Source organism: Cottoperca gobio, chromosome 16 (assembly GCF_900634415.1).
Source record: "Cottoperca gobio chromosome 16, fCotGob3.1, whole genome shotgun sequence".
NCBI lineage: Eukaryota > Metazoa > Chordata > Actinopteri > Perciformes > Bovichtidae > Cottoperca > Cottoperca gobio.
The window spans coordinates 18235335-18259743 of record NC_041370.1 but is presented as its reverse complement, the minus strand read 5'-3'; the positions used below and the strand labels follow the sequence as shown (position 1 = coordinate 18259743).

Below are 24409 nucleotides of genomic sequence, written 5' to 3'. Positions count from 1 at the left end.
CTGCCTCCCTTGCTTTCATCCGGTAGCCTAGAGAGAAAGAGAGAGAGACAGAGAGAGAGAGAGAGAGAGAGAGAGAGAGAGAGAGAGAGAGAGAGAGAGAGAGAGAGAGAGAGAGAGAAGAGAGAGAGAGAGAGAGAGAGAGAGAGAGAGAGAGAGAGAGAGAGAGAGAGAGAGTGGGAAATAAAACAATAAGAGATACAAATTTAGAAAAATAGAGACAGACAAAAGAGGATAGTGAGTAATGACCAACAGTAACTCTGTTGGGATTAAAGGAGGATGAGAAAACAATGCTCTCTCTCTCTCTCTCTCTCTCTCTCTCTCTCTCTCTCTCTCTCTCTCTCTCTCTCTCTCTCTCTCTTCCTCTCTCTCCTACCCCACCCCTTTCTCGTTTCCTCTCATCTCCACTGCTCCTGTGCCCTATATAACCCCTGACACAGACCCTCTCTCTATCATACTGATGCTACGTTAGGTGGATAGGAAACAACAAGTGTCTGCGTGTCAGCCTGATACAGAGTCACAGATATTTGAGGTTTTAGGCAGATTTCTGGTTATTTGTAAACTTTATTAGATAAGTATTCGGTCTTTCTGTCCAGCTGTGCTGACTGAAAAATAAAACAATTCTGACTCAACAGACAGACTTCTGATTTATAGTCATACGGGATTGGCTCTCAGCTGCCAGGTGAAAATGACCAACCAATCAACTCTCATACTAAAGATGGCCCTGCTGCTGCTGCTGCTGCTGCACGGCACAGGTAAGTTCTGTTGACATTATTAAGATTTTAACGTGACTAACGGTGTTGTAATGATATGATTTGATACAACTGCATGGCTGATATATGAAACGTTGAGCAACATAGGTATATGTTATTACCTTGAAGTGTAAGCAGAACATAATTTATGTCTTTGTTACAAATAAAAAGTTAACAAGGAAAATACAAGTTTCAAGTTTCTGCCAGTTAGATTAGAAACATATATGTTATATCAGTCAATTTCTTTGTTTAAAAATGACAAATAATGATATTTACTCATCTATGAAACTAAAATCGATATTTTTGTTATACAATGTTTTGCCACGGTTAGTTTAGTAATCGTAAAGAATTTATGATGTGGACGTTAATCAAACTATTTTGCCATCAACTTAAGCGATGCTCTCCCACAGAGCATCAATCAGGAGCACAAACATTTGAGAACCATTGATTTCTAAATGCCTTTTGAAACAAGCTGAAACAGGTGCAAAAGAAAAACTATTCTCCTCTCCTCTAGATGCAAAGATGGAAATCCTTAGCAGTAAGAAAGATTTTCTAGTGGGAGAAGAGATCTTACAGCTGTGTAAAGGTGAGTCATTTCAATTTCATGTGACGACTCATGAAACTCAATGTGAATGAAATGTTCCAGTTTGAAATAAGCATTTATTTTTACTCTGTCTATTCCTCCTGTGCTCCTCTTCTGTCCTATAGCCGGGGGAGAGGGAGAGATAACGTGGCTGAAGGATGGGGAAATAATCGACGATGAAGAAAAGGTGACAGTGGTGGATGAGACTACCTCTAAATTGAATATTGAGAACGCTACGATGCAGGATGCGGGCAGATATATGTGTCACTGTGAGTTTCACAACGGACACAAAGATGAAGTCTCGACACAGCTGTTTGTTTATGGTACGTAACAATTAGCAGTTGATGAAACAGTCTAGAAATGGATACTATCAAGCTTATTTGTGAGGATGAAATCAATAATTTTGCTTTATTGCATAGAAAGTAAGCATCCTAACCTCCTCCTCTTTTGTCAGAGGGTCCATCATTTGGAAGCACCAACACCTACCATGAGTTTCTGGAGGGCACAGACGGTTTGGTGCCATGTCTGGTGACGGGCCTGCCAGCCGTGGATGTTCACTGGCTCAGACACAAAGAAGAAATAGGTAGGACCTGGGCCCGGGGCTTCACTGCAGTTTGAAGGGTTGTTTTATGGTTCACAAACAACTTACCACATTTTGTAAACTTGCTAAGCTTTTGTACTGTAAATGTGCAGTATTTCATTTGATAAAATAGGACTGAAAAACAAAAACAGCTGCAGTAGCATGACCGAATATTGGACTTTTTTTTTCTCTCACTTCAGGAGGAAAGCGAGTGCGTCAGCTGATCGATAATACAGTCCTCATTGAAAAGGTGAAGAGAGAGGATGCTGGGACATACGTGTGTAAGGCCCAGATCAGAGGACGGCCCGTCCGTGAGCAACTCTCCGTGTCTGTAGTCGTCAATGGTCGGTATCTTTTTCAGATAATTTATGACACACAGATCGTTTCTGGCTCTTGCAAAACCTGATGTGCGTAACATGAAAATCCAATGAGTGTTATGAATGCTTCATCGGTTGGGCACAAACAAATTTAGCAATTTACTTAATGCATTTGAAGTGTAAATTAAGCCTCATTTTGTTTAATTTTCCTCTCCTGCAGCTCCTCCTTCTGTGCGTCTGAGGGAAGAGGTGAAAAAGGTGCTGGCCGGACCAGAAACTAACGTTTCCCTGCTGTGTTTGGTGGACGGTCTACCAAAACCCAACATTACCTGGAACATGTAAGTCCTGACTTGGGGGCAATACATTTTAGATTTCAGAAGAGGAGACCCTCCAGGTGAATAGGATAAACTCTTTAACTAATAGATATAATCATGAAGACCATGAGACAATTATCTTTTGAATTACAAATCTTCTTAGATGTTATGTTAACTGTAAATACACAAATTAGGCATTATCTAATGTTAACTTTTGGTGAATTTAGGAGAAATCTACAGACGCCAATAGACAAAGTGTTGTAAAATTAACACGTGAATGTGTATTTTGGATGTTGTATTTCCACTTGTCTGACAGAACTTGGTTTAGGACAATCTACCATCAGCAACACAACTGGGTCATTTTGTCATTTAGACTAGTACCCTCTGACTAGTATTGAATCCATATGAATAACAAATCCCTACAGCATTACTGAGTGTGTGTTTTGATCTGCGTGCCCTTCTCTCAGGCCGGTGACCTTTGACCCTTCACATCATCAGTTTAACTCAGACCGCAGCCAGTTGACTATAAAGTCTGTTGCCAGGGTCGACTATGGAGAGTACATCTGCACCGCCACCAACAAGATCGCTGAGAGCAGTGCTACTATTATGCTTCATGTTTATGGTTTGTTCAATTCATTTCCACCTCTCTGATGGCTCCATTAGATCACTGAAACACTATAACAACATAACTCAAAAATGAACTTATAAATCACTAAAAATGAACCTATTTTTCACCCATGGTGACATGTTTACTTTTCTGTTGAAGGCTACTATAATGACATTTGATTTTTCAGAAGCCCCAGAGGTGTTTGTGTCAGCAGAGCAGCAGAGTGTATCAGTGGGCGAGCGCGTGTCTGTGTCCTGTAACGTCTCTGGTCATCCTCAGCCTGCACTACACTGGCTCAACAAACACAATGGACGAACACTGGTAATTAGGCCAGAATCTGTTGTTACTATACGTATGATGATATAGGGGTTACTCTTCAATATATTGCAATAATGTAGGCATGGAAATGTATTGCGATTTAAATATAGGAAAACTTTCATAGTATAAATAACACACAGCCCTATGCATAAAATATATACTTTTTTATGCTTCAGAAAAGTGGGAAATGCATGTGCATTTATCACAGTCATATTAATTACAAATATATACAGTGCTTTAAGGAATTGATACAGTATCACTAGACATAATATTGCGATATTCAAATGAATTGATTTTTTCTTACATCCATTGGTAAGAGTTTATGGACACACACACACACACACACACACACACACACACACACACACACACACACACACACACACACACACACAACCACAACCACACAACATCAGCTGCACACAATACATTTGCCACAGTAAATTCAAAACACTGCCACACCTGACCCATCTCAATCAATCTGACATCTGTAATTAATTGTAATACGTTTTGAGCAGCCCCAGAACTATGAACTACTATGAGCTCTGTGACCTGAAAGGCAATCCTCCAGTCAACTCCATGTAACTGACTAACTCACTGACACATTTGCTGTGTGTTGACTTTCAACACTTTTACAGACTATGTTTTGTCCACTATCTGATTGGATATTTCCTTGTGTGCCTCCCTCTGTCAGGACTCTAGCTCTGGTCTTGTCCGTGTTGTTGATGGTACGTTGGTGATTGATGAGGTAGTGCCCTCTGATGGTGGACTGTATTCCTGCATGGCTGTCAGCAACTCAGGAAATGCATCAAGAGACGTTGCAATACACAGTAAGAGTTTATGTCTGTCTTTTAAAAAAAAGTTACTTACAAGCATGCTTCTGACATACATTTTACAATGCCTCCTTACACACAGCCCAGCCCGGTCCACCTCACTACCTGTCAGTCTCACCTGGACCGACCTCAGTCCTCTTCTCCCTCAAAACCCTACCCATCAGTGGAGGAACACCAATCACAAGTTTCGTCCTGCAATGGAAGAAAAGTGCTGCAGAACAGTGGAAGGAAGTTACAGTCCCAACTTCAGGTAAAACATCTGCTCTTCAACGAGGACTTGCAGTTGTGTATCACGATGACTCCCAGGAAAGAAATCTGTCAATTGATTAATTTACACTTCCAACTGCTTTAACACACGTATACTTTATTCTGCTATCAATTCTTAAATGACATTTAATTATGTACATTAGCTGATGTAGTGTCTTTTTGTGTGTCTGTGTTTGCAGATCCCCGAGCTATCACCACCCTCAAGCCATTCACATTGTACACAGTACGTTTGGCTGCCTTGAATGCAGTGGGAGTGGGACAGTTCTCAGAAACAAACACTGTCCGCACCCTGGGAATACGTGAGTGCTACACACACTAACAACACATTAGCAACTTCAACCAGTAGTGAATCATTGAATTGAATCATCATTTCAAATGAGTGTTTAGAGAGGAAATGTCTCTTTGGTGGAGCTGATAACAACCCATAGACATCTGAAATATGGCAAGAAACAAGACTTCACACTTTGTACAAGGTCACTAGTGTAATCTTTAACACTGTGTTGCTCCCCAATTGTTTTATAATGTAAAATCTTCAACTGAAAAGTAACTCCAGCTGTCAGATAAATGTATTGGAGAACAATATTCCCTCTGAGATGTAGTGGAGTAGAAGTATAAAGTAGCATGCAATGGAAATACTCAAGTAAAGAACAATTACCTCAAAACTGAACTAAAGCATAGTACTTAAGTAGTTTCTGTGTGTGTGTGTGTGTGTGTGTGTGTGTGTGTGTGTGTGTGTGTGTGTGTGTGTGTGTGTGTGTGTGCGTGTGCTTGTGCGTGTGCGTGTGTGTATATATATATATATATATATATATATATATATATATATATATATATATAATATATATATATATATATATATTGATATAATGATGCCCATTAATTGATGAACAATGTATAGTAAGTGCAAGTATTCATGCATGCTAGTGTATGTGGTTTATATGCACACATTGATCTACTGAACAATACAATTAAATAACAGCTGACATGCTCAGTCAATTTGTCTGTAGCCTATATGAATAAATGTATGTGTTAATTATTATTCATGGTTGGTCATCAGTTGGTCATCCATTCTTTCTTTTCTCTTTGCCTCCTGTGTGTACTCTGTAGGCGAACCAGACAGCCCAGTTTTGTCATCCGATGCGATGAAAGTAGAGGGCAACTCCTTCTATGTCCCTATTAAACAGACTGATGATGGTGGAACTCCTCTGCTGCACTTCGACGTACGATACAGACAGGTAAGAGCCGGTGTGAGTCTGCCTTCATCAATGAATTACTCTTCTTTGCTCTTTTTCTTTCCTTACTTTCATCCTTCGGTCCTCTCCTTTGCTCTCTCTTCCTCCTCTCTCAGGATAAAGAGGAGACTGAGTGGAAAGAGAAGCAGCTGTCGTCTGATGCTGACTCTGTCGCCCTGCGAGACCTGTCCTACGGATCAGATTATCAACTGGAAATCATAGCGGTCAACGCTAATGGTTCCTCTCTCCCTGCCGCGTTTAACTTCACCATCGCAGAACAGCCTGGTATGTGGCCTCCCACTCCTTACATCATACATTTTAAACCATTAGATTGGGTGGATAATGAGACAATGGGCCCCTCGGGACGGACACGCAAAAGGCCCCATCACCTCTCCTATATTGGATCAAGACACAAAAACTCATTTTGAGTATCTTTGTAGTACTTTGTAATCATGTGAGTTTTTTTGTTTCTCCCTGGTTGGTACTTGGGGGGGAGGTGGGGCCTTACAGATTGGGCCCGGCCCGTTCAGTAATTCATGCCTGTTAGCCAGGAACTGTGGCTAAAAACTATGAACTGGGATTAACTGCACCTTATTACTGTGGCGTGACAAACATGTGGTGCTTGTTTGCCATACTTAGCCTACATACTTTTTCATCGCTCACTTCAGCCAAAGCGAGCAGCATGACCAAAGGCAGAGTGATTGGCATCGTCATGGTGATCTTCCTGGTGGTATTCCTGGTGGTAGACGCCACCTGCTGCTACAGAAACCGCTGCGGCCTGCTAATGTCCATCGCTGTGAAAATCTTTGGACAGAAAGTCCCAGGACTGAAAATGCTTGAAGAAGGAGAGGGAGGCACTAATGGGTAAGTATATTCAGGTATACTCATGTATCTGTGTTTACATGTTTACATAATAGAACCTCTTTTTTTATCCGTCATCAATTTGTCATATTTCAAACCTTTGTGTGACTGCAGAGATGTGAAGCTGAAGGGTATTTCCACTCCGAGAGGCAGTGTGCAAGATGCGGGGGTGCAGACACTCACTAAGGAGGGGGGGCCAGTCACAGAGATCACCTGCGACAAAGCCCCCCTTACCAAACACGAGTATGTTCATTTCCATATACAGCAAACCTACTTGTTGAGAAAAACTTCTCTACTGTGTTTAAATACCTGCTGTTAGCTGTTTCCTTTCACTCGGACGTCCAAGCAAGCTCAGTCCATGGACAATTGCAGGAATGAGCAGTAAACCAAATTCTATGCTTCCATAAATGTTTTTCCAAAGTCATTGTCTGCGTGTCTGCGTCCTCTGCACCCCCCCATATGTGGAGCTGATGGCTACATTCATTTAAAATGAGGAAAATGTAATGAACAAAATGCAAATGCAAAATAAGTTATCGAATATCTTGAAAACAAAGACTACGAACGTTATGAATTAAATCTTACCATGAACATCTGCTACTGTAGATCTGTTTGCAGGACAGTCTTACTCTGGCAACAACAGTGCTGACTTGAGGAAAATATAAAAGTTTGTCTGATGGATTTTTCTGCTTATTTAGACTGTTGCACGAAGATCTAATCTATCCCGCAGAGTAAATTATTTTAAAGTACACTTTTTTTCTATGCAGTTTTTAGACCAATATCTCATTTATGAATTATTTATTTCCCACAGGAAAAAGCTGCACACTGCTGATGCATGAGGCCAGAACCAGGAGAAACGACAAGTAAAACGTGTAAATGATGTATAGATAATAGAGAAGATATCAACGTCAATGATCTCTACATTGAATACAGCTGCTATGGGAAAGGTCAGTCATTACTGACAGACTGCAGGGTTGCAGATGTTGTTGAGGTTTGTTAGGTTTGGGCTGTTTCAGACGTCTCTGCTGTTGGAGTGAGAGAACAGCAGGTTGAAAATCTCCCAGTTTCCAATTCACATGAAGACTGACACAGGATACAGGCAGGAGGTGGTGCCATTTTGTGTTTTTTGTTCTGTGTGCTCTGATTTAGATTAGTTCAGAAGACAAAATCGCATTTTACAGGGTAATCGTGATGTCTGTGTTTTACAGGGTAAAGTTATTGGTCTTAGAAATAAAAGAATATTGCTAAATTTTCTAAAAGTCACAATAAATGTTTACCTTCTGCATTTTGAATGCTGTACACAGACACAAGGTCTTATTTTATTGAATTGTTTTTCATTTCTTTATGATGTTTTTTGTATATTTTGTTTTGTTATTTACTTTTTATTAACATGGCTGCTCTTCTGATGGTTATGTAAGATTAAACTTTATTTTAGTTTAAATAACACTATATCCTGATACTGACCAGTATGTTGAACCATTTAAAGGGCATTTCAGCTTAAACTAAACCTATATTACCTTAATGTAATCACCATGCACTAATATGTATTGTTTTTAAACCATACATGAGAGATATTTATCATGACAGGCTTTGAACATGAAGCCATATTTGACTTTTTAACCAGCTTTACTGTTAAGCACATTTTTGTGGAAGAACTTTATAAATGGTTGGCAACTAACACTGGCCCCATAGGGGAGCTGTACTGTAATTAAAAGCAACTTTTATTATGAAAATATCCTTTAAAGTACCTGTAATAATAGCCAACATGTAAAACATATATACAGCTAACAAAATTGACTTATGCTAAAAGTTATTTTGTATTTGTAATCATATTAATATTCACGGTAATTAAACAACAATATTTAACAACAGTTAAATATTTAACTTGACATAAGTATGTTATGTTTGCAATTGACCTGAACATCTTAATGAAGTGTTTTAAAATTGTTGTGATATTGTATTGAACACTGTATATTGCTGTAGATACACATGCTGTTACATCTTTGCATTTGATAAAAACCTGGACTGTACAAAAGATTTATGGGTTTTCTTTATGGGTTTTCTCACCAAATGAATGTTTGTAAAATCTTCAAATTCTACAGTAATATCATTTAGTCTTTCATGGTTGCACAAATTCTGTCAAAATGGAAAATGTTAATTGAGAGGTGTGATGAATGATAGCTGGGATTGTTTCGTTTAACTGTATTTTGATGATTCACACTAAATTTGAACATTGAACTTGAATTCTAAATTTCACAGAGATGTCATCGCTGAGTCCGAATGTCATTAAAGACTGAGACTCTAAAGGTGACGGGTGCGGGACACATTTTATCATTCAGTACTTTCATAAAAAACATCTGTTTGAATGAACTGCACATTATAAAACATTGACTAAATGCAATGTGTAGGTATTGTACTTAAGTAATTTAATTTTAAGCTACTATACTTCAACTTTCAGAAGGAATACTGTTCTTTCTACTTAATACTTAATGTATCATACCTTGTTTATTATAATCTTTGTGTAATGAGATTATACAATATGATGGATTGTTGCAGTTTAAACAATCCAGCTCAAATAAAGTAATACCAAGTTCCTACGACCTACCTGCATTAAAAATGCTGCTTAAACATGAATGCATCCATCTCAACAATCATTGTGATAATAATAATCCTTAAATTACAATCCTTATGATAATAATTTATTCTCACAGACCATATTTATGTATAATAAGTACCATATTTTTGTAAACAATGTTTATTAGTTTTCCTCTTTAAGTAGAAATGACAAGGACAAATTATGTTCTCCCTCCCCCTTACCCCACCTCTGTAAATCAAAAGTATGCTTACACTTAGGCAGTTCTCTCAATGTCATTCTTGTCTCAAATGTGATACTTTTGTGATCATTTTAGAAGAAACTATTAGATAGTTGTCTTATGTTAGAGTAGGGTATCAGTATTTCTATGAAATTAAATAAGAGGTTTCCAGATAAGTACCTTTAATTTGATACTTCAAATACATTTAGCTACTACTTCTGTTTTAATCAGTAACATTTTTAAACATGTAATGGAGTATTTTACATTCAGTACCTTTACTCAATTAAAGTATCTCAATACTTTGTTCAGCACTGCTCACTTGTGCCAGAATGAAACCTGGTTGAATCGGTAATGGCTGTTACACAGAGACATGTGACACATACCACGAGAAAAAATAACTTGATTACAAAGTTGAGTCCTGCATAGCATTCTCCATAAAGCAGTCCTGTGCTGAAGTAAAGCAGAGAGTAACAGTGGAGATAGATGTCGAGTAGCAGCTCTATGTGCCTCCGTGCTGGGACTGTTTGGACACGCCCCCTGCCTGAGACGTTCCTGCTGACCAGAAGCACATGACCAGGCGTGTTTACACCTGCAGTGACAGAAAGACACACAGCGACAGCACGCACTGTGCCTCTGACAGGGGAGACTTTGGCTTTAAACCGACATAAGAAGCAGTCGTGAGAGGGACTTATTCAGCCGACGCTCACTGGGATTTGGTAAGTTAGTCTTATTAGCAAAGCTGTTGTTTCCCTTCAGTCTGTGATGTGTGGCGGCTCTCGGCTCTTCCGTAGCAGCAGCTGCTAGGTTAGCATGCTAACGTGTCTGCAGCATCAGACCCAAGCAGGTTAAAGCCAGATATTGAACTATAACACCAGCTACAAAATACATGACACTAAGAGTTGTACTCGGCTAACACCGCAAGCCGTTGTTAGTTTAACGTATCATTTAAATGAAGCTTTGCTACGATGAGTTGCTGTTAGATAGATTAGATACTTCGTACTCGTTTTAGTTGGCGGTGGCGTCAGTAGGTGAAGGAGTGGACCGGACAGGTAGCTGACGCGTTGACAGCGGAAGTTAAAGTGCCATTTTAAAGCCAATTCAGTTAATCCAAATATACTACGTTAGCTTTTGGTTGACAGCAAAAATCTTGTCTCAAAAATGTTGCTTCAGTGAAGCTGTAATTTCTCAACTGTAACCCATCTTCATCTGTCTTGTCTGCTGGCATGTTAGTCAGTCTGGTTCTAGGTGACAGTCAGAGAAACACCATGAAGCCTGTGCTATGTCGTTACAACCAAAACCATTTTTCTAGTTTGATCTACACAACTATACGGGCATCATTTGTTCCTGGTATAAGAACATTCTCATTTTAAAAGATCAAAACATATTTTCAATGAAAATAAGAACATTGCAGTCTGTAGAACCACTGCCAATATATATTACTTTAATTTTCACTTTATATTCACATTTCATATTATGTTCCTTAACTCCAGGCAGCCTCTGTCCATCTGTACCCAAGAAGGGAAGCCACATACTCGGCCACAGGCTCCAGGAAGCCAGCCCTCTTGCTGTCCACCATGGACGACACGGATGTGGAACGTGAGCTCTTGTCTTCTCTCTCAATTAGTTTTAATGTCTGCCTCTATTCAGCTAGAGTAATGCATGTGCTCTGATTTGATCTGAACTGTAAGCCATGCATATTTTCCTCAGATTTCTTTTCAGGTAGCCAAAGGTTTTGCTGCACTTGTGTCTCAAGCTTTGTCTAGCCGTTTGTGTTGACTCCATTTCTCTCTTATTTCTGCATTTGGATCTTCCTACTCAGATTTGTCTTTGTTCTGTGGTGTTTTCCCTCTAGAGGTGACCCTGGCTCTTCTAGATGCGGCCACTGATAAAGACTCAGAGGTCCAGGAACAGGTCAGGAAGTCGATGTTGACCCTGGGAAAACAGCAGCCAGACCGAGTGTTAGCCATGTGTCAGGACTACCTTCTGAAACACCCAAAGGTAAAACCCCAGGAAACACCTCTATTTCACAACTCTCAGAGTGTCAGCCTACAACATACCGTGGTAACCAGTGGAACTAACTATCAGTACACACTCTTGTAGCCCTTGCCAACAGAGCCAGATAACCGTGACTACTGTACATGACCAAGCTAATACTACAATTTAGCTCTGCCTTTAGTGCTGGTGTTACTATTGGTGTTGTGTCAAAACTAGCTAAGAACACCTCACAGTTGCATGAAGTGCTCAGTTGCTGTGACTGCACTGTGTGATCAGACTGTACACATTAGTGTGGAAGCTGCAGGGGAAGTTCCCCCATGTTAAACATTCAACACTAAAAAGTACTACCTCTATGATGCAAATGTTTGTGGTTTTATTAAAGATTTGTCAGCCCCTGCTGAATCTGGTCACACTAAAAGGGCCTCTCAGAGTCCCTAACGTGTGGTTTGGTTTCACACATTACAAGATGTAAACATTGTGTATTTATACTACATTTCTGTCACAGAGTCTGATTTTCAGCCTAGTTTAACTGATTGCAGGCCCATCACAATTACCTAAAGTTATACCAACAGTCTAAAACTTAAAAATACACAGTACTTAAAAGTACATTTTTTGTCAATTTATTTTCCAGAAGATGTACTATGTTACTTTTGAGATATAATATGACACACACACATGTGACTGAATTAGTGTCTAAAAACTATCAGTAATTCAGTTTGTTTTTTACTTGTAACATATTTGCTCCTTAGAAATGTCCCCCTAGATCCCTGACTCAGCTTGTCTGTCTGAGCTTATCATCCAGTCTCAGCCCCTGACTGATTATCTGATGATACACTGAGGAAATGTCTTGGGGAAACCTCAGTGACATCGTACAACATGGTGTTGAATGTGCTATTTAATTTGTTGAATGTAATCATTAGTATTACATTTTGTTTTGATTATGTGTTTTAAATATGCTCTTTACTGTCATTCCTTCCCTTTTTCCCCTTCTTCTCCGCCCCCTCCTCTAGTTGGTCGTGAGCCACAGAGTTGTGATCCTTCAGACTATTGAGCTGATTGTGGGCTGCAGGATAGAGCAGATCAGTCACCCCAGGATAAAGAGTATCATCTCCTTGGCTTCAGATGAGATGACACGATCAAAGGTAAAATATGAGCCGTTAATTATAAAAAAAAAATAATAATAATAATTGCAGAGGGCAGATGATAATTGATGTTCTTCACCATTTTCTCTGTCTTCCTGTTTCTCTCAGGAGGTCATCCCCGATTGGCAGCAGGCAGCCAGTAATATTTTGGTTGCGGTGGGTAATAAGCATATCAATGACATCATGGAGGAGATACTAAGCAAGTTTCAGCCGGGGCTCTTACCTCACTTCTTTGTGGTCCAGACACTAGCCAACCTTTCTGACTCCAATGGTAAGAAAATAACACACACACACACACACACACACACACACACACACACACACACACACACACACACACACACACACACACACACACACACAAGGCAATGAGAGTTAGGAAAGGCATAAACCTGTCAAACCTGTCTAAAAACATCATTTGTAGGCCAAAATGTTTGCACACCACCAAAGTATGTTTGTATAGAAGCAAACCTTCCTGCTACAGCATTAGTTTCAGACTCAAACAGATATTCATGTAGGTGCATTTAAATCTTTAATGTGTTAATAAATATAGATACCGAATCAGGACTTGGTTTGAGCAGATACTAGATTAGTAAATATTAAATGAAAACATTCCCAGCAGCCCTCTGGTCATTGTGTGTTGCCAGTTTCTGAATAGCTGTTCTTTGTTTCCACAGAGTTGGATTTGGAAATTGAGGATTTTGAGTCCCTACTGACTGAGCCAATTAGGTTTATGATTTATGTTGAATAGCACATACATTTCAGAGGAAGTACAAACTAAAGCCAGTTTTAGTGGCTGTAAATCATTGACCAGTACAGAGATGCACATTTTCGTCCATGCTTTTCTTTTAATGTTTGTATATTATCACTGCATTACAGTGTATGTCTCCCTGCTTTACATTAATGTTGTATTCTTCCTTGTTTTCTAGTTTATGGCATGGTACCCTTCCTCAATGCTATTCTGGGCACCATGTTACCCATGTTGAGCATGGCCAAACAGGACAACATGAAGTGGGTCTTCTCTTCTGGTAAGAACCTCCCTACACATCTTTTTTTGTTAATAATTGTCATTATTGTTTAAGTATTTTAAGCTTGAAACACTAACACCAGCTATTTACCTCCAAAAACATTACATTTCAAATTATGCAATTTTCCCCTTATTCTTTCTTACAGTTTTGTCATCGCATGGTTTTCTACTCTTTCTCATTTCCCTCTGTTTTGTTTCTCTCCCTGCAGCTCTGTGTCACTTCAGCGACAGTATCTTGGAGTACCTCGCCAACCTGGACAAAGCTCCAGATCCCACAGTCAGAAAAGACACGTTCTCCAGTGAAATCTACGCTGCTTTCGACATCCTCTTTAGTAATTGGTTACAAAGCAGGGAGTCTAAGGTAAGGTGACTGTAGGCTGTAATACTTAATACTTTGAGATACTCAATACTTTGACATTTTGAGTTTTGGATACAAAGATGATGATGATGGCAGTCCAGAAGACATACTTTGAAACAAGTACTGCAGGGTGAAACCAAAAAATGACACAACATGTGATTCAGCTATCCAGGACACACATGTGTCGCGTTATGGTTTTACTTTGCGCACAGACAGGAACGTCACACACACACACACACACACACACACACACACACACACACACACACACATCTTCAGCGTGAGTAAAGTAGACATAAAGCGTGTAAAGTCCAAAATAAGCCGTGGAGGAACAACTTAATTACTTAAAAACACGTTTTTTACAACAAGAATGTCCTGTAACAACCTCTGCTAGGGGTTATATTATGTTATCTTATATATGTATCTGACTGATTCAACGGCTGTATACTATTTTTACACACTATGCAAACAAAGATTCCAGTACAAACAAACAAACTCTGGAAAACAATCTCAGAAGGATTTTATACAGTGACAGAACATTTGCTATAATCACTTAATCTTTTTACTTTTTGTTCTTCCACCTGTTCCCCTTTTTATTTCTTCCCTATCTACACGCATCTAGTTGATGTTACAAGTTAGTGAATCTACGCCACATAATCTCTGTCATGCCTGCCCCCTGACAGCCTGTCGTTCTGTCTCTGTGCTCCAGTTGAGGCTCACAGTAGCTGAGGCGGTGGGCTCTATGTGCCATCTGATGGCCAGCGATAAACTGGAGGAGCAGATTCCTAAACTCCTTCCTGCCATCCTGTCCCTGTACAAGAAAAACAACGAGCACTATGTCATTAGCAAGGTGGGTATGGGCTGCAGCATGAGTGCAGTGGACTGTTTATTATGGATTTTGTTACATGCATCATTTGTGTTAACAAACAGTAGACCGCCACTTTCCCTCTATACTGTCTCTTTAAAAAAAACAGAAAATAGGGATTAATCTCATTTTCTGTCAATTTCATTTAGTTCTTTATTTTTCTGCCTCTACTCAGAGTCTGTGCCAAGTGCTTGATGCTTCTGTCAGCATGGGCAGCAGGGTGCTGGAGGCACAACTGGACAGTCTACTCTTTGCACTTCATCAACAGGTACATATGAACTAAATGAAACACTGCATCTTTAACCTTGAGTGAACCAGGTGACTGACACATGACACAGATGTTCATAAAAAAAGTGGAACTTTGCAGGAATTATGTTGTATAATCAATACTATCATCCAAAAAGTCCATTAACGTGAGAGACCTTTTTGTTGCAGGATGTGTTTTCTCTGTTCATTTGTTGGTTGTTTTCAAGTTGAAGGGAACAAAAGAGCAGTGGGAGTGGCCTGGAGCAAACCACAAGCATAAAAGACTGTACTACATTATATTCACTTCATCTGGATCTGTCTGGTCTGACAGCTGTCAGTTCCTGGTTCCCAACAGCCCTGTCTATCACAAGACTATATCTCTGTCACACAAACTGTAATACAGTGATTGTGCCTCAGTCTTCCTGCTTAGTGACAGAACGGTTCCCCACATAAACCACAATCAGCGTCTAAATAGATGCATCTTATATTCACCTTATGCTGCTTTCTTTACATGTATCAAATGACTGTCAGTCACTGTAGTCAGATGTTTCCATTACCTTGTGCCTCAGTTGGCCCTATGCCTCGACTGTTGCAACATTTTAAGATGGACTCTGCCATGGATATGTGTGTTTCTGATCTGGATTGTCTGGTTAGAGTATTTCACCAGAATGTCACAGCAGCTGTACCTTTCACCACAGTTAGCAATCCTGTCGCCATGATCTTACACAAAATCTTTGTTTGTAAACACTAAACTTTGCATGTGTGTAGCTGAAGTCGACAGAAGTTCAGCAGGTCTGAATTAGCTGCTTGAAAACACAAGTTGTTGTCAGAATTAAAAAAGTGGCTTTGAAAAATGTGGTTCTTAACAAATGTCTCCGTTGAAAAGCTTACCTAAAGTAAGACACTGTGGTTGTAAAGAAACTTTTCATGTGTTTAAAAAAGAGCATGTCAGCCACGCCTTTGGACAATCAAATAATAGTCACTGCAAACTGCCGTTACCAACCATACTATTATTTTTCTCCTCGTTATTATTTTTACATCCGAGTGGGTAGAAATCTCCACATTTCTGTTGATTTTGAATAAACTTTTAATTTCCCCATGTAACTACAATGTGAGTGCTCAGCAGAAGTCACATCATGGCACATAACAGTGTTTGAGGGATGACACAAGATGGCCCATGGCATCACAGAGAACTGTAACATCTCCTTTCTCCCCCCCAGGTGTCTGCGCCTGTCGACTACAGTAACCCTCCTACTATCAAGAACCACAACGAGGTCCTGCGCTGCTTCAGCTTACTAGGTAGTGAAGCTCTTCAGTTTGTGCTTGTGTGTGTGTCTGTATGTTAAACGTGTTCTTCGTTGTCAATACAGTAAATACTGCAAATTGTGAAGACCGTTGTGTAAGAAAGTCTTTGGTGACTAAGTGAAGTGTGTGGTAATAGCTGCATGTTGTCCAACAGCCTTTCTATCTGTTTTAGTTCTATGGAGTCACAAGATCAGTAATGTGATCAGCCATTAGTGAGCCAGACGTGCAACACTACATAATCATGTTAACTGTGACACATGGTCTACTTCTCTCCCCTTCTCTCTTGTCTTGCTTGTCTTTCCTGTGTTGTGTCCTTGTTTTTGGATTCATGTGACAATTTATAGATTTTACATTTGAATTTCTTTCTTTCTTTCTCATCTCCCTCTAGCGAACTCCTTCCCAGACCGGCTGGTCATGTGTGTTCTTCAGAAGTTGGAGAACAGTAATGAGCGAAACAGGATGGGTTCCCTGGCTGTCCTTCGTCACCTCATCAACTCCAGCAGTGAGAAATCTCCCTTTTAGCCTTTCAAAAAACAACATTTTTACTACTCCTGATTTAATAAAATAAAAGAGCAACTAATTTATTCCGATCGACTCGCTTTATCAAGGATTTTTTTTATTTGACGACAGACATTCAAAGCCATATTTAAATATCTCATTGGAAGTTTTTTGAAGTTTAAAAAAGAAATAGACATTTGGTACAGCCTTAAAGGGACACATGCTTCCCATACACACTTATCTGTCCCACGCTATCAAAGTCATAGACTACATAATCCTGCGTATTTATCCATTAATATGTTCTTATCTAGTTAATTGTGTGTGTGTGTGTGTGTGTGTCTTCATGTGTTATTGCAGCTTCCACAATGGAGAGTAAGAAGCTGCTGATTCTGGCCAGCATCAGACATCTAATGGCTGACCACAGCAACAAGGTAACACACATGTAGACACACACACTGTGACTCTTCTGCTTCATCACAAAGAAATAGGCTTTTTCTATAAACAACAGTATAGTGTTTCCTTAATATGTGTGTTGTTCAGATAATCATGACACTCTGACTCTGTCTGTGTCAGGTGAAGAAGCGTGTGGTCCAGGTGATCAGTGCGATGGCTCATCACGGCTACCTGGAGTTAGAGGGAGGGGAGCTACTGGTTCGATTCATCGTTCAACACTGCGCCCTACCTGACGCATATCGGGTACAACTTCGGTTTACTTTTTTTTTTTTTTCTCATTTTATTCCTGTATGTTCTTGTGTATGTGGCTGTGTGATTATAATAGCTTCAGTGATGGACAATATTCAAGATAAACAATAAGTCATCGGTGCTACAGATGATGTGGAGCACAGAGGTTACATATTCGCTGAAGCTGCAGCCTTTTATAAGAAGTTGTAGACCGGGCTTGCAAATCAAGTTGTTCAAACTTGAAACCCTTTAGCATTACAGGAGAACATCTGGGAGGGTAGAATATAAAACATTTATCCATGTGTGATTGTTTCTGTGTCTCCAGCGAGGCCAGAAGCCCACAGATCCAGAGGAGGTGACGAATGAGGCACTGAGGACGATGTGTGACAACACTCTTCACCTCCTGACCACCACTGTTGGACAACTAGCTGATGTACGTAGACTATCTCCGACGGACTGATTCATCCTTGTTCCCAAAATCATTTAACTGCTGAAGTTGCTTCAGGTGTTTCTTTCAATACAGTTGCGTGTTTGTGAAGCTTTAGCTTTAAAACATATTAGTGGAGGTTAAATGAACAGCAGTTGTTGTACATTGTGTGTGTTGGGTAGATTAACATTTGGTCAGAAACTTAACACGTGTATTTTGTTGACTGTAGGTGCTGTGGCCAAAGCTGCTGTACTATCTGACCCCTTCACAGTTCAGCAATGCCACCACTCCTCTGTGTAAGAGTCTCATAGTGCTGGGCAACAAGAAAAAAAATAACCAGGAGCCCAGCTTCAACATAGACTTTACACTGGAAGGTAACAGGATATTAATGTGCATCTACTGTAGCGCTGCAACTAATGATTATGTCATTATCTCATAATCTGCCTGTTATTTTCTCCATTTAATGTTTGGTCCATAAAATCTCACGGATAAAAGCTGTGTGTGTGTGTGTGTGTGTGTGTGTGTGTGTGTGTGTGTGTGTGTGTGTGTGTGTGTGTGTGTGTGTGTGTGTGTGTGTGTGTGTGTGTGTGTGTGTGTGTGTGTGTGTGTGTGTGTGTGTGTGTGTGTGTGTGTGTGTGTGTGTGTGTGTGTGTGTGAGATCATTAAGCATCGAACTTTGCTATTTTAATTTGAGCTTTGTTATTGTTCTGCATGATCCACATCAAGCTAAATGTGTGTGATCTCTCTCTCCAGTCAATCTGCCCTCTCCTCAAACACTAATGGTCAGACTGCTGGTGAGTAAATCTAACTCGTAAGAAAGCCAAAGATGGAGCCAAAGCCAAACTCAGGCCACTGTGCTAAAAGCATTGACTAAACTTCATTCATGTTGTGTCTAGAGTATGAACTAAAGACTCTCTGAACTTACAGTCTGATAACAGCTGGGGAAATGCATTGTAATTGGGTATAATTTATGAATTGCAGCGCATTGATTTAACAAATTATTTGTCAAATAATCAGTTGTCAAGTCTGATTTTCCCTTTTTAATGTTTCAGTCACAAACTGGGACTTGTATCATTATTATATACATATTTTGAGCTGTTCTTAATGTATTTTCAACATGAAGTAGGGATGTAAAGAGGAACACAATTATCTTATTTACTTGCTTAAATAAGAAAAAGGTACTTTGTTATTTATAACATCCCTGACTGGTACCTGTGTGTCTACATGTGTTTGTGTCCTGGTGTGTGTTACAGGTGAATGCAGCGTTCCCGTTCAGTAGCAGAGGTCATGGAGCTCCGTCCCTCTCTCTCCTTCAAATCCTCAGTATCAACATCCACCCCAATACAGAGATACTCTGGGAGAAAGAGATACCGCCTCTGCTTTCAATGCTGGAGGGTATGGAAACACGTGAACATAATCTTTTCTATGTATTTATTGGAGGAAGCCTCGCTTTCCTGACGTGGACACTTGCTCTGCTTCGTTCACATCCTTTGGACATTTGTAGGGTGCATGGTGTATTGGGTCCTTTTTGTACAGTATTTTCCTCCTCTAGTGTAATGTAGTGTGAGAGTAATCTGAGTGCTTTTGTTGTTTCCAGAGTCAACGGCAGAGAGCCTGGATAAGAAGCACTGGGATGAAAAGTTGCTGAAGGTGTGCTGGTCTGCAGTATATACAGAATATGGGAATATTATCTCATTCACATCATAACCGTGTCAGTGTCTGGCATTTAAATAAAACCCAAATGTTGTGATAATAGAAAGAAATGTAACTATTTGTTTTGTATCATCCCATATTAGATGAATAATTCCCCACATTATTTTGTCTAGTGAAAAATTCACTCGATCGCTTTACTGAAGTGTCTAAATTCTTGTGCTCAGCTCTTGTCTAAAACCCTGGCTACTATTGATGAGGACAAGTGGGTGTGTCAGTTGGCAGCTGAGGCAACAAGATACCTCTCCACGTACAACAACTCCTTAGAGGAGAAGGTCAGTGCTTTCAGCTTTTTCACCCACAAATCAAGAGCGAGCTAATGACAAGATATTGCTTTGTATAGTTGCCAACGTTTGTCCAGTGATATTAAATGAATGAAAACAGTTTTGTGGTTTGTCGAGTTGCTACATAGTCAACCTAATTCAGAGCTTCACGTTGGTCATAACTAAACTCATTAAAATCATCCTTTAGCGCTCATGACGTGAACAGTTTACCCACCCCCACCAGAGGGGAGGTGTAGAGACTGTGCTGTTTGTATACAAAGAAAAAGTCATCTTTGTCAATTGTTAAGAAAAATGTGTTTAGTACAAATGGTATTTCTTGTATCCTAGAGCCATATATACGGTAGGATGAGGAACATAGACGAGAAAACATTACAACATTACATTACAATAAAGAACACGTATGTCAATAATTCATTGAATATTTTTCACTCTCTAGAGTTTCCTGTATCGTTGTATAGGAGTGACTCTCAAACAGTGTTTCAATAAGGAGGTGGTTAAAAAGCAGCTGCAGGAAATCCTCCTCACAGCACGACACAATGATGCCATCGAAAGAGAGGTACAGATGTCAAATGATGATTGCTCTGGTGTCAGAAAACGTCTCTCAATGATTGGTATTGTGTGTTTCACACCTGAACTTCTGGTTTCCGTCCCTCTATCAGGGAGTTGCAATGGGCGTCGGTCTGTGTGCCAACAGCCATTTAGAGGGAACTCTGACCAAGCTGGAAGAGTTTGGCAAGTCAGACGCCTTCAAGAAGTCACCGAGCATCTTCAACCTTCTCAAAGTAAAGGAACTTTCCTAATGCACTGTATTGCAAATGAAGATATGGTTGTGTTACTATTGATGTTTAAAATCTTCTGTTTTCCTCAGGAGCGTAACGATGTCGAGGTAGAGAAGGTGAAAAGCACATTAATCTTGTGTTATGGTCAAGTGGCTTTGAACGCACCTCCAGAAAAGATACTGACCCGCATTGATCAAGACATCCTTCGCTGCATCAGTAAACACTTCAATACCAAGGTAATGTGAATACTAACGTAACATGACTTTGTTATTAATGCGGGGATTTCCAGACCAATAGTTAGCATGTAGAGAGTTGCAGTATGTAGTAAAAGCTGTGCTATAAGGACTGTCATGCAAAGTATTCCAGTTGGATACAATAGCTTTCTGTATTCTAACTGGAGTCATTGTATTGTGCCGTGTATTATCTCAGTTGGATGCCAGTAGGCAGCTCATTTTAAGACTCTTTTTTTCATTCGTGTCAGTTCAGATGTTTTGCTTCAAGTGTATTTTCCCAACATTGCAGTGAAATGGACCCTCTGATGCCTGTCAGCTTGTTCCTTTGAAACCGGGCTAAATTTAAGCCTAGCGCTGACACATTTACTTAGTGTGTGTGACGGGGGTTGGGAGTATATGGTGACAAAGTTGTGTTGCATCACACCATGGTAGTTTGTCTTTCTTGGCTGAGTCAGCATCACATTAGGGGCCTGTTTTCATCCTGTGTCCAGCGCGCTGTGCAAAGGTGTGAGGAGAGGCACCGAGCTTCAGTCAGGTAGAGGAGCTTAGAGCGATGTGTTGGTATTTTTGTGGAAATGGAACTTTTTGATTTTATCAACAAGAGCAAACGGAGAGCAACAATAATGGAGTTTTGCTCAAAGTGATGGCAGACTGCTACAAAACAACCACACACACCGTCAGACTTGTCAGTTGTAACCCGACGTTGATGGCAGGTTTGCTTTGGACATGCCCAAACCGTAAACGTATTTGTATGTGCACTCATAACTTTATCACCTCTATTTCACACAGGTTCTGGGGATTAAAGTAGAGACAAAGGTATTGTTGCAGAAATACTGGGGCTCTCTCTCAGTTTTCTCTGTTTTACTTTTCCTCATTCCCCCCTTTTACCTCGCTCTCCTCCTTTACTCTTCTTTGTATTTTTCCCACTTTTCTAAACACTTGTGGTGATATTCACTAAAATATTTAGTTCACTATAAGTACAAAATATCTCAGTGAAAGAAAGCTTTACATGACACGCCACCAAAATCTTTTGAGTATCAAACACTCCCCCGTGTTGGCTTGAAAGGTGGCTATTTGAAAGTTTGTCATTTCCACATTGTTTGAGAGCTGTGGCTGATCAGCAATTACAATAGAGTTTCCTCATGACTAATTTCACTAAGGAAAAATATCAAAACATATTTTCAGTCACCTTTATAGACTGCAGGGAGTGTTTGATGCTCTGAGCTTCTGTAGATTTGGGGTGGCTTATCACTGTTGCACTAATGTAAAACCAGTGGCAGCGTTAGTGGAGGGTTTGTACTATGAGTCTCAGTGTTTTCCTCTGGCCATTCTGAACCCAAATATAATGCAAAGAGTTTTCTAAATGATCTACATTACTTATGTATGTTTTAATGAAATGAAAGCTTCTTGTTAAATATTCAGTCATTTTATAGTTGCCGTATTTGTCTCTTTTTATAAAGCTGGTTTTCAACAAAGCTTCATTATTTGTTTCAGTTGTAAGCTGTCAGCTTGACTAACTGTTGTTTTTGTGTGACGCAAACAGATGGGGGTTATCTCGTTCACTCTGTCCTTCCTTCATTGCTTGATGGATAAATCCTCACCACTGACTCTTTTGTAATTTCTCACTAAATTTTAACAGCTCTTCGTGTCACTTCTTAAGACCAGCGGCTGCAGGGGGTTTGCTGTTCAACCAATCTCTAACCTTTAATCACACTACTCTGATTTCAAACTTCTCTCCATCCATAGGCATGGAGGATCAACCTACAATATACCGTGATTGATGGACTGAGTTTATTGATTGCTTGGGTTTTATAATGCTGGAATGACTTTGTATTGTGTTTGTAGTGGCATCTGCTCAACTTGGCCTTGTTGTTTGCATTCCTGACAATTTGTTTGGAAAATGCAATTATCCAATTTCTTGATATTTAGCCTACTTTTCCTCTTGACCTGAGTCTTTTGATCGGTGTACGCCCTTTTTAATTTATTCCGTTTGTCTGTCTTGTGTTGTGTGAATTTTGTCGACATACACGCGTGTGTCTCTCCCCATTTCAGGACCTGACTATGAAACTCAGTTTGATCCAGAGTGTTGGGCTCATAGGCAAAGCCATCAGTGAGTGTGTGAAGAAACAAGGCTACGTGTTCTCTCGCAAACAGGAGCTCATCACCGTCATGCTGGTCAGTAGTCGCTCATTTCAGTTTGTGACACAAGTCATGAATGTTTAATTGCTGATACAACAACACTTTTCTGATCTCTCTTGCTGCTGTTATGTCTACACTGCTCAGGATTTCATCAAGGCAGAGCCAGCGGATTCATTGAGGACTCCAGTACGCCATCTTGTGATGACCACCTATGCCAACCTAATGTATCCTTCAGCTTCAATGTTAGTCACACAGGTCCACAACAATCGGAGGTATCCCTGCATTCGTGCACCGGAGCTTCTCACATTTCTTAGTGTTTTATCCTTGACCTTTAGTGCTTCAGGCCTCTGGACCCTGTGCTCGGTGAGAACGAGAGCTTTGAATTGCTGAAGGTTTGTGTGAACAGTGTGTTCTCTCTGCCACCTGAGATGCACACTCCGGAGAAAACTAAAGAAGAGGAGATACTGGACCCAAAGCAGAGAAAGGTGAAGTAAGGCAGACAGAGATGTGTACACACTCATAGGGTGTTGGTGCTACTTCCCAGATCTGCTGGATATTTGTCTTGTACCATCACTAAGTTTAACTATTTACATTCCTTCTGGTTTATAGAGATGCACAAACCTTTTTAAACTTTGTAAACATTATTATTATTTTTTTTTAATGCTTTCATGTTCTCAAACAAATATGTTCAGGCGCTGTACAAAGACACGTTGGCTGCACTGCAGGAGCTGCTGAAAAGTGTTCTGGCGAAGAATCCCACGCCTGATGGCCTGCAGAGTGTCTTCAAGGTGAAGCGTGGTGTTTCACACTGATCAGCTCTTCTCATCTTTAGCTAAACATAGTATTAAAGAAGTACCTGTAATATTGGTATCATTGCATTAGTCTGTTTGTCTGTACATTTAAAAAAACTGAATAGTTAATACAGTTTACTTGTTTTTCAGCTGTATAATTAAAAATAATAACAGGCCTCAGTAAACTGTAACTGTAACTTTCCCTGAGCAGCACATTGAATCATGGTTGAGCTCTGAACAGGACCACGAGAGGGAGAGAGCTGTCACAGCTAGTGCTCACATGCTGGCTTACTACCTGGATATCCTGACTGTCAAGGTACACACACACACACACACACTCACACTCACACCTGCATGTTTGCCTGGTAGTTTAAAAAAAAGCTCCTGATGACACAGGCCAGTGAAACTAATGATCTTAATTTTGGCTGCAGTGATTCTTTTACACTTGGGTAAATGCA

At 40.0% G+C, this 24409-nt stretch overlaps 2 protein-coding genes across 6 annotated transcripts in view; both read left to right on the top strand.

Moving 5' to 3' along the window:
* Window positions 1-576: 576 nt before the first annotated feature.
* On the top strand, window positions 577-8678 carry ncam3 (neural cell adhesion molecule 3). 3 transcript variants are annotated; one of them, XM_029452081.1, is made up of 16 exons: window positions 577-752; window positions 1264-1335; window positions 1458-1655; window positions 1787-1915; window positions 2113-2256; window positions 2450-2567; window positions 3011-3165; window positions 3338-3471; window positions 4163-4298; window positions 4384-4551; window positions 4748-4867; window positions 5676-5803; window positions 5917-6085; window positions 6469-6664; window positions 6776-6904; window positions 7470-8678. In XM_029452081.1, the coding sequence occupies exons 1-16, from the start codon at window positions 686-688 to the stop codon at window positions 7495-7497; spliced, it is 2091 nt and encodes a 696-aa protein (XP_029307941.1). In that variant the 5' UTR covers window positions 577-685; the 3' UTR covers window positions 7498-8678. The 3 variants fall into 3 exon arrangements, with proteins under 3 accessions (XP_029307941.1, XP_029307942.1, XP_029307940.1); XM_029452082.1 differs by lacking the exon at window positions 6776-6904; XM_029452080.1 differs by lacking the exon at window positions 7470-8678 and having other exon boundaries at window positions 6776-7051.
* A 1300-nt stretch (window positions 8679-9978) lies between these two features.
* mroh1 (maestro heat-like repeat family member 1) overlaps window positions 9979-24409 on the top strand; it is a 23715-nt gene continuing 9284 nt past the window's right edge. Inside the window, exons 1-28 of one of the 3 annotated variants that reach the window (XM_029451682.1) lie at window positions 9979-10187; window positions 10962-11067; window positions 11324-11469; window positions 12477-12608; window positions 12717-12879; window positions 13538-13636; window positions 13845-13996; window positions 14703-14843; window positions 15034-15126; window positions 16325-16403; window positions 16798-16911; window positions 17265-17338; window positions 17481-17603; window positions 17914-18021; window positions 18245-18389; window positions 18769-18809; window positions 19269-19410; window positions 19613-19665; window positions 19893-20000; window positions 20446-20565; window positions 20669-20791; window positions 20878-21024; window positions 21811-21837; window positions 23074-23196; window positions 23305-23384; window positions 23504-23645; window positions 23853-23948; window positions 24193-24267. In XM_029451682.1, coding sequence (XP_029307542.1) covers window positions 11046-11067; window positions 11324-11469; window positions 12477-12608; window positions 12717-12879; window positions 13538-13636; window positions 13845-13996; window positions 14703-14843; window positions 15034-15126; window positions 16325-16403; window positions 16798-16911; window positions 17265-17338; window positions 17481-17603; window positions 17914-18021; window positions 18245-18389; window positions 18769-18809; window positions 19269-19410; window positions 19613-19665; window positions 19893-20000; window positions 20446-20565; window positions 20669-20791; window positions 20878-21024; window positions 21811-21837; window positions 23074-23196; window positions 23305-23384; window positions 23504-23645; window positions 23853-23948; window positions 24193-24267 — 2868 coding nt within the window. In that variant the 5' untranslated portion in view covers window positions 9979-10187; window positions 10962-11045. Of the gene's footprint in view, window positions 10188-10961; window positions 11068-11323; window positions 11470-12476; window positions 12609-12716; window positions 12880-13537; window positions 13637-13844; window positions 13997-14702; window positions 14844-15033; window positions 15127-16324; window positions 16404-16797; window positions 16912-17264; window positions 17339-17480; window positions 17604-17913; window positions 18022-18244; window positions 18390-18768; window positions 18810-19268; window positions 19411-19612; window positions 19666-19892; window positions 20001-20445; window positions 20566-20668; window positions 20792-20877; window positions 21025-21810; window positions 21838-23073; window positions 23197-23304; window positions 23385-23503; window positions 23646-23852; window positions 23949-24162; window positions 24268-24409 lie in introns of all 3 variants that reach the window. The other 2 variants (XM_029451680.1, XM_029451681.1) reach the window with 2 other exon arrangements.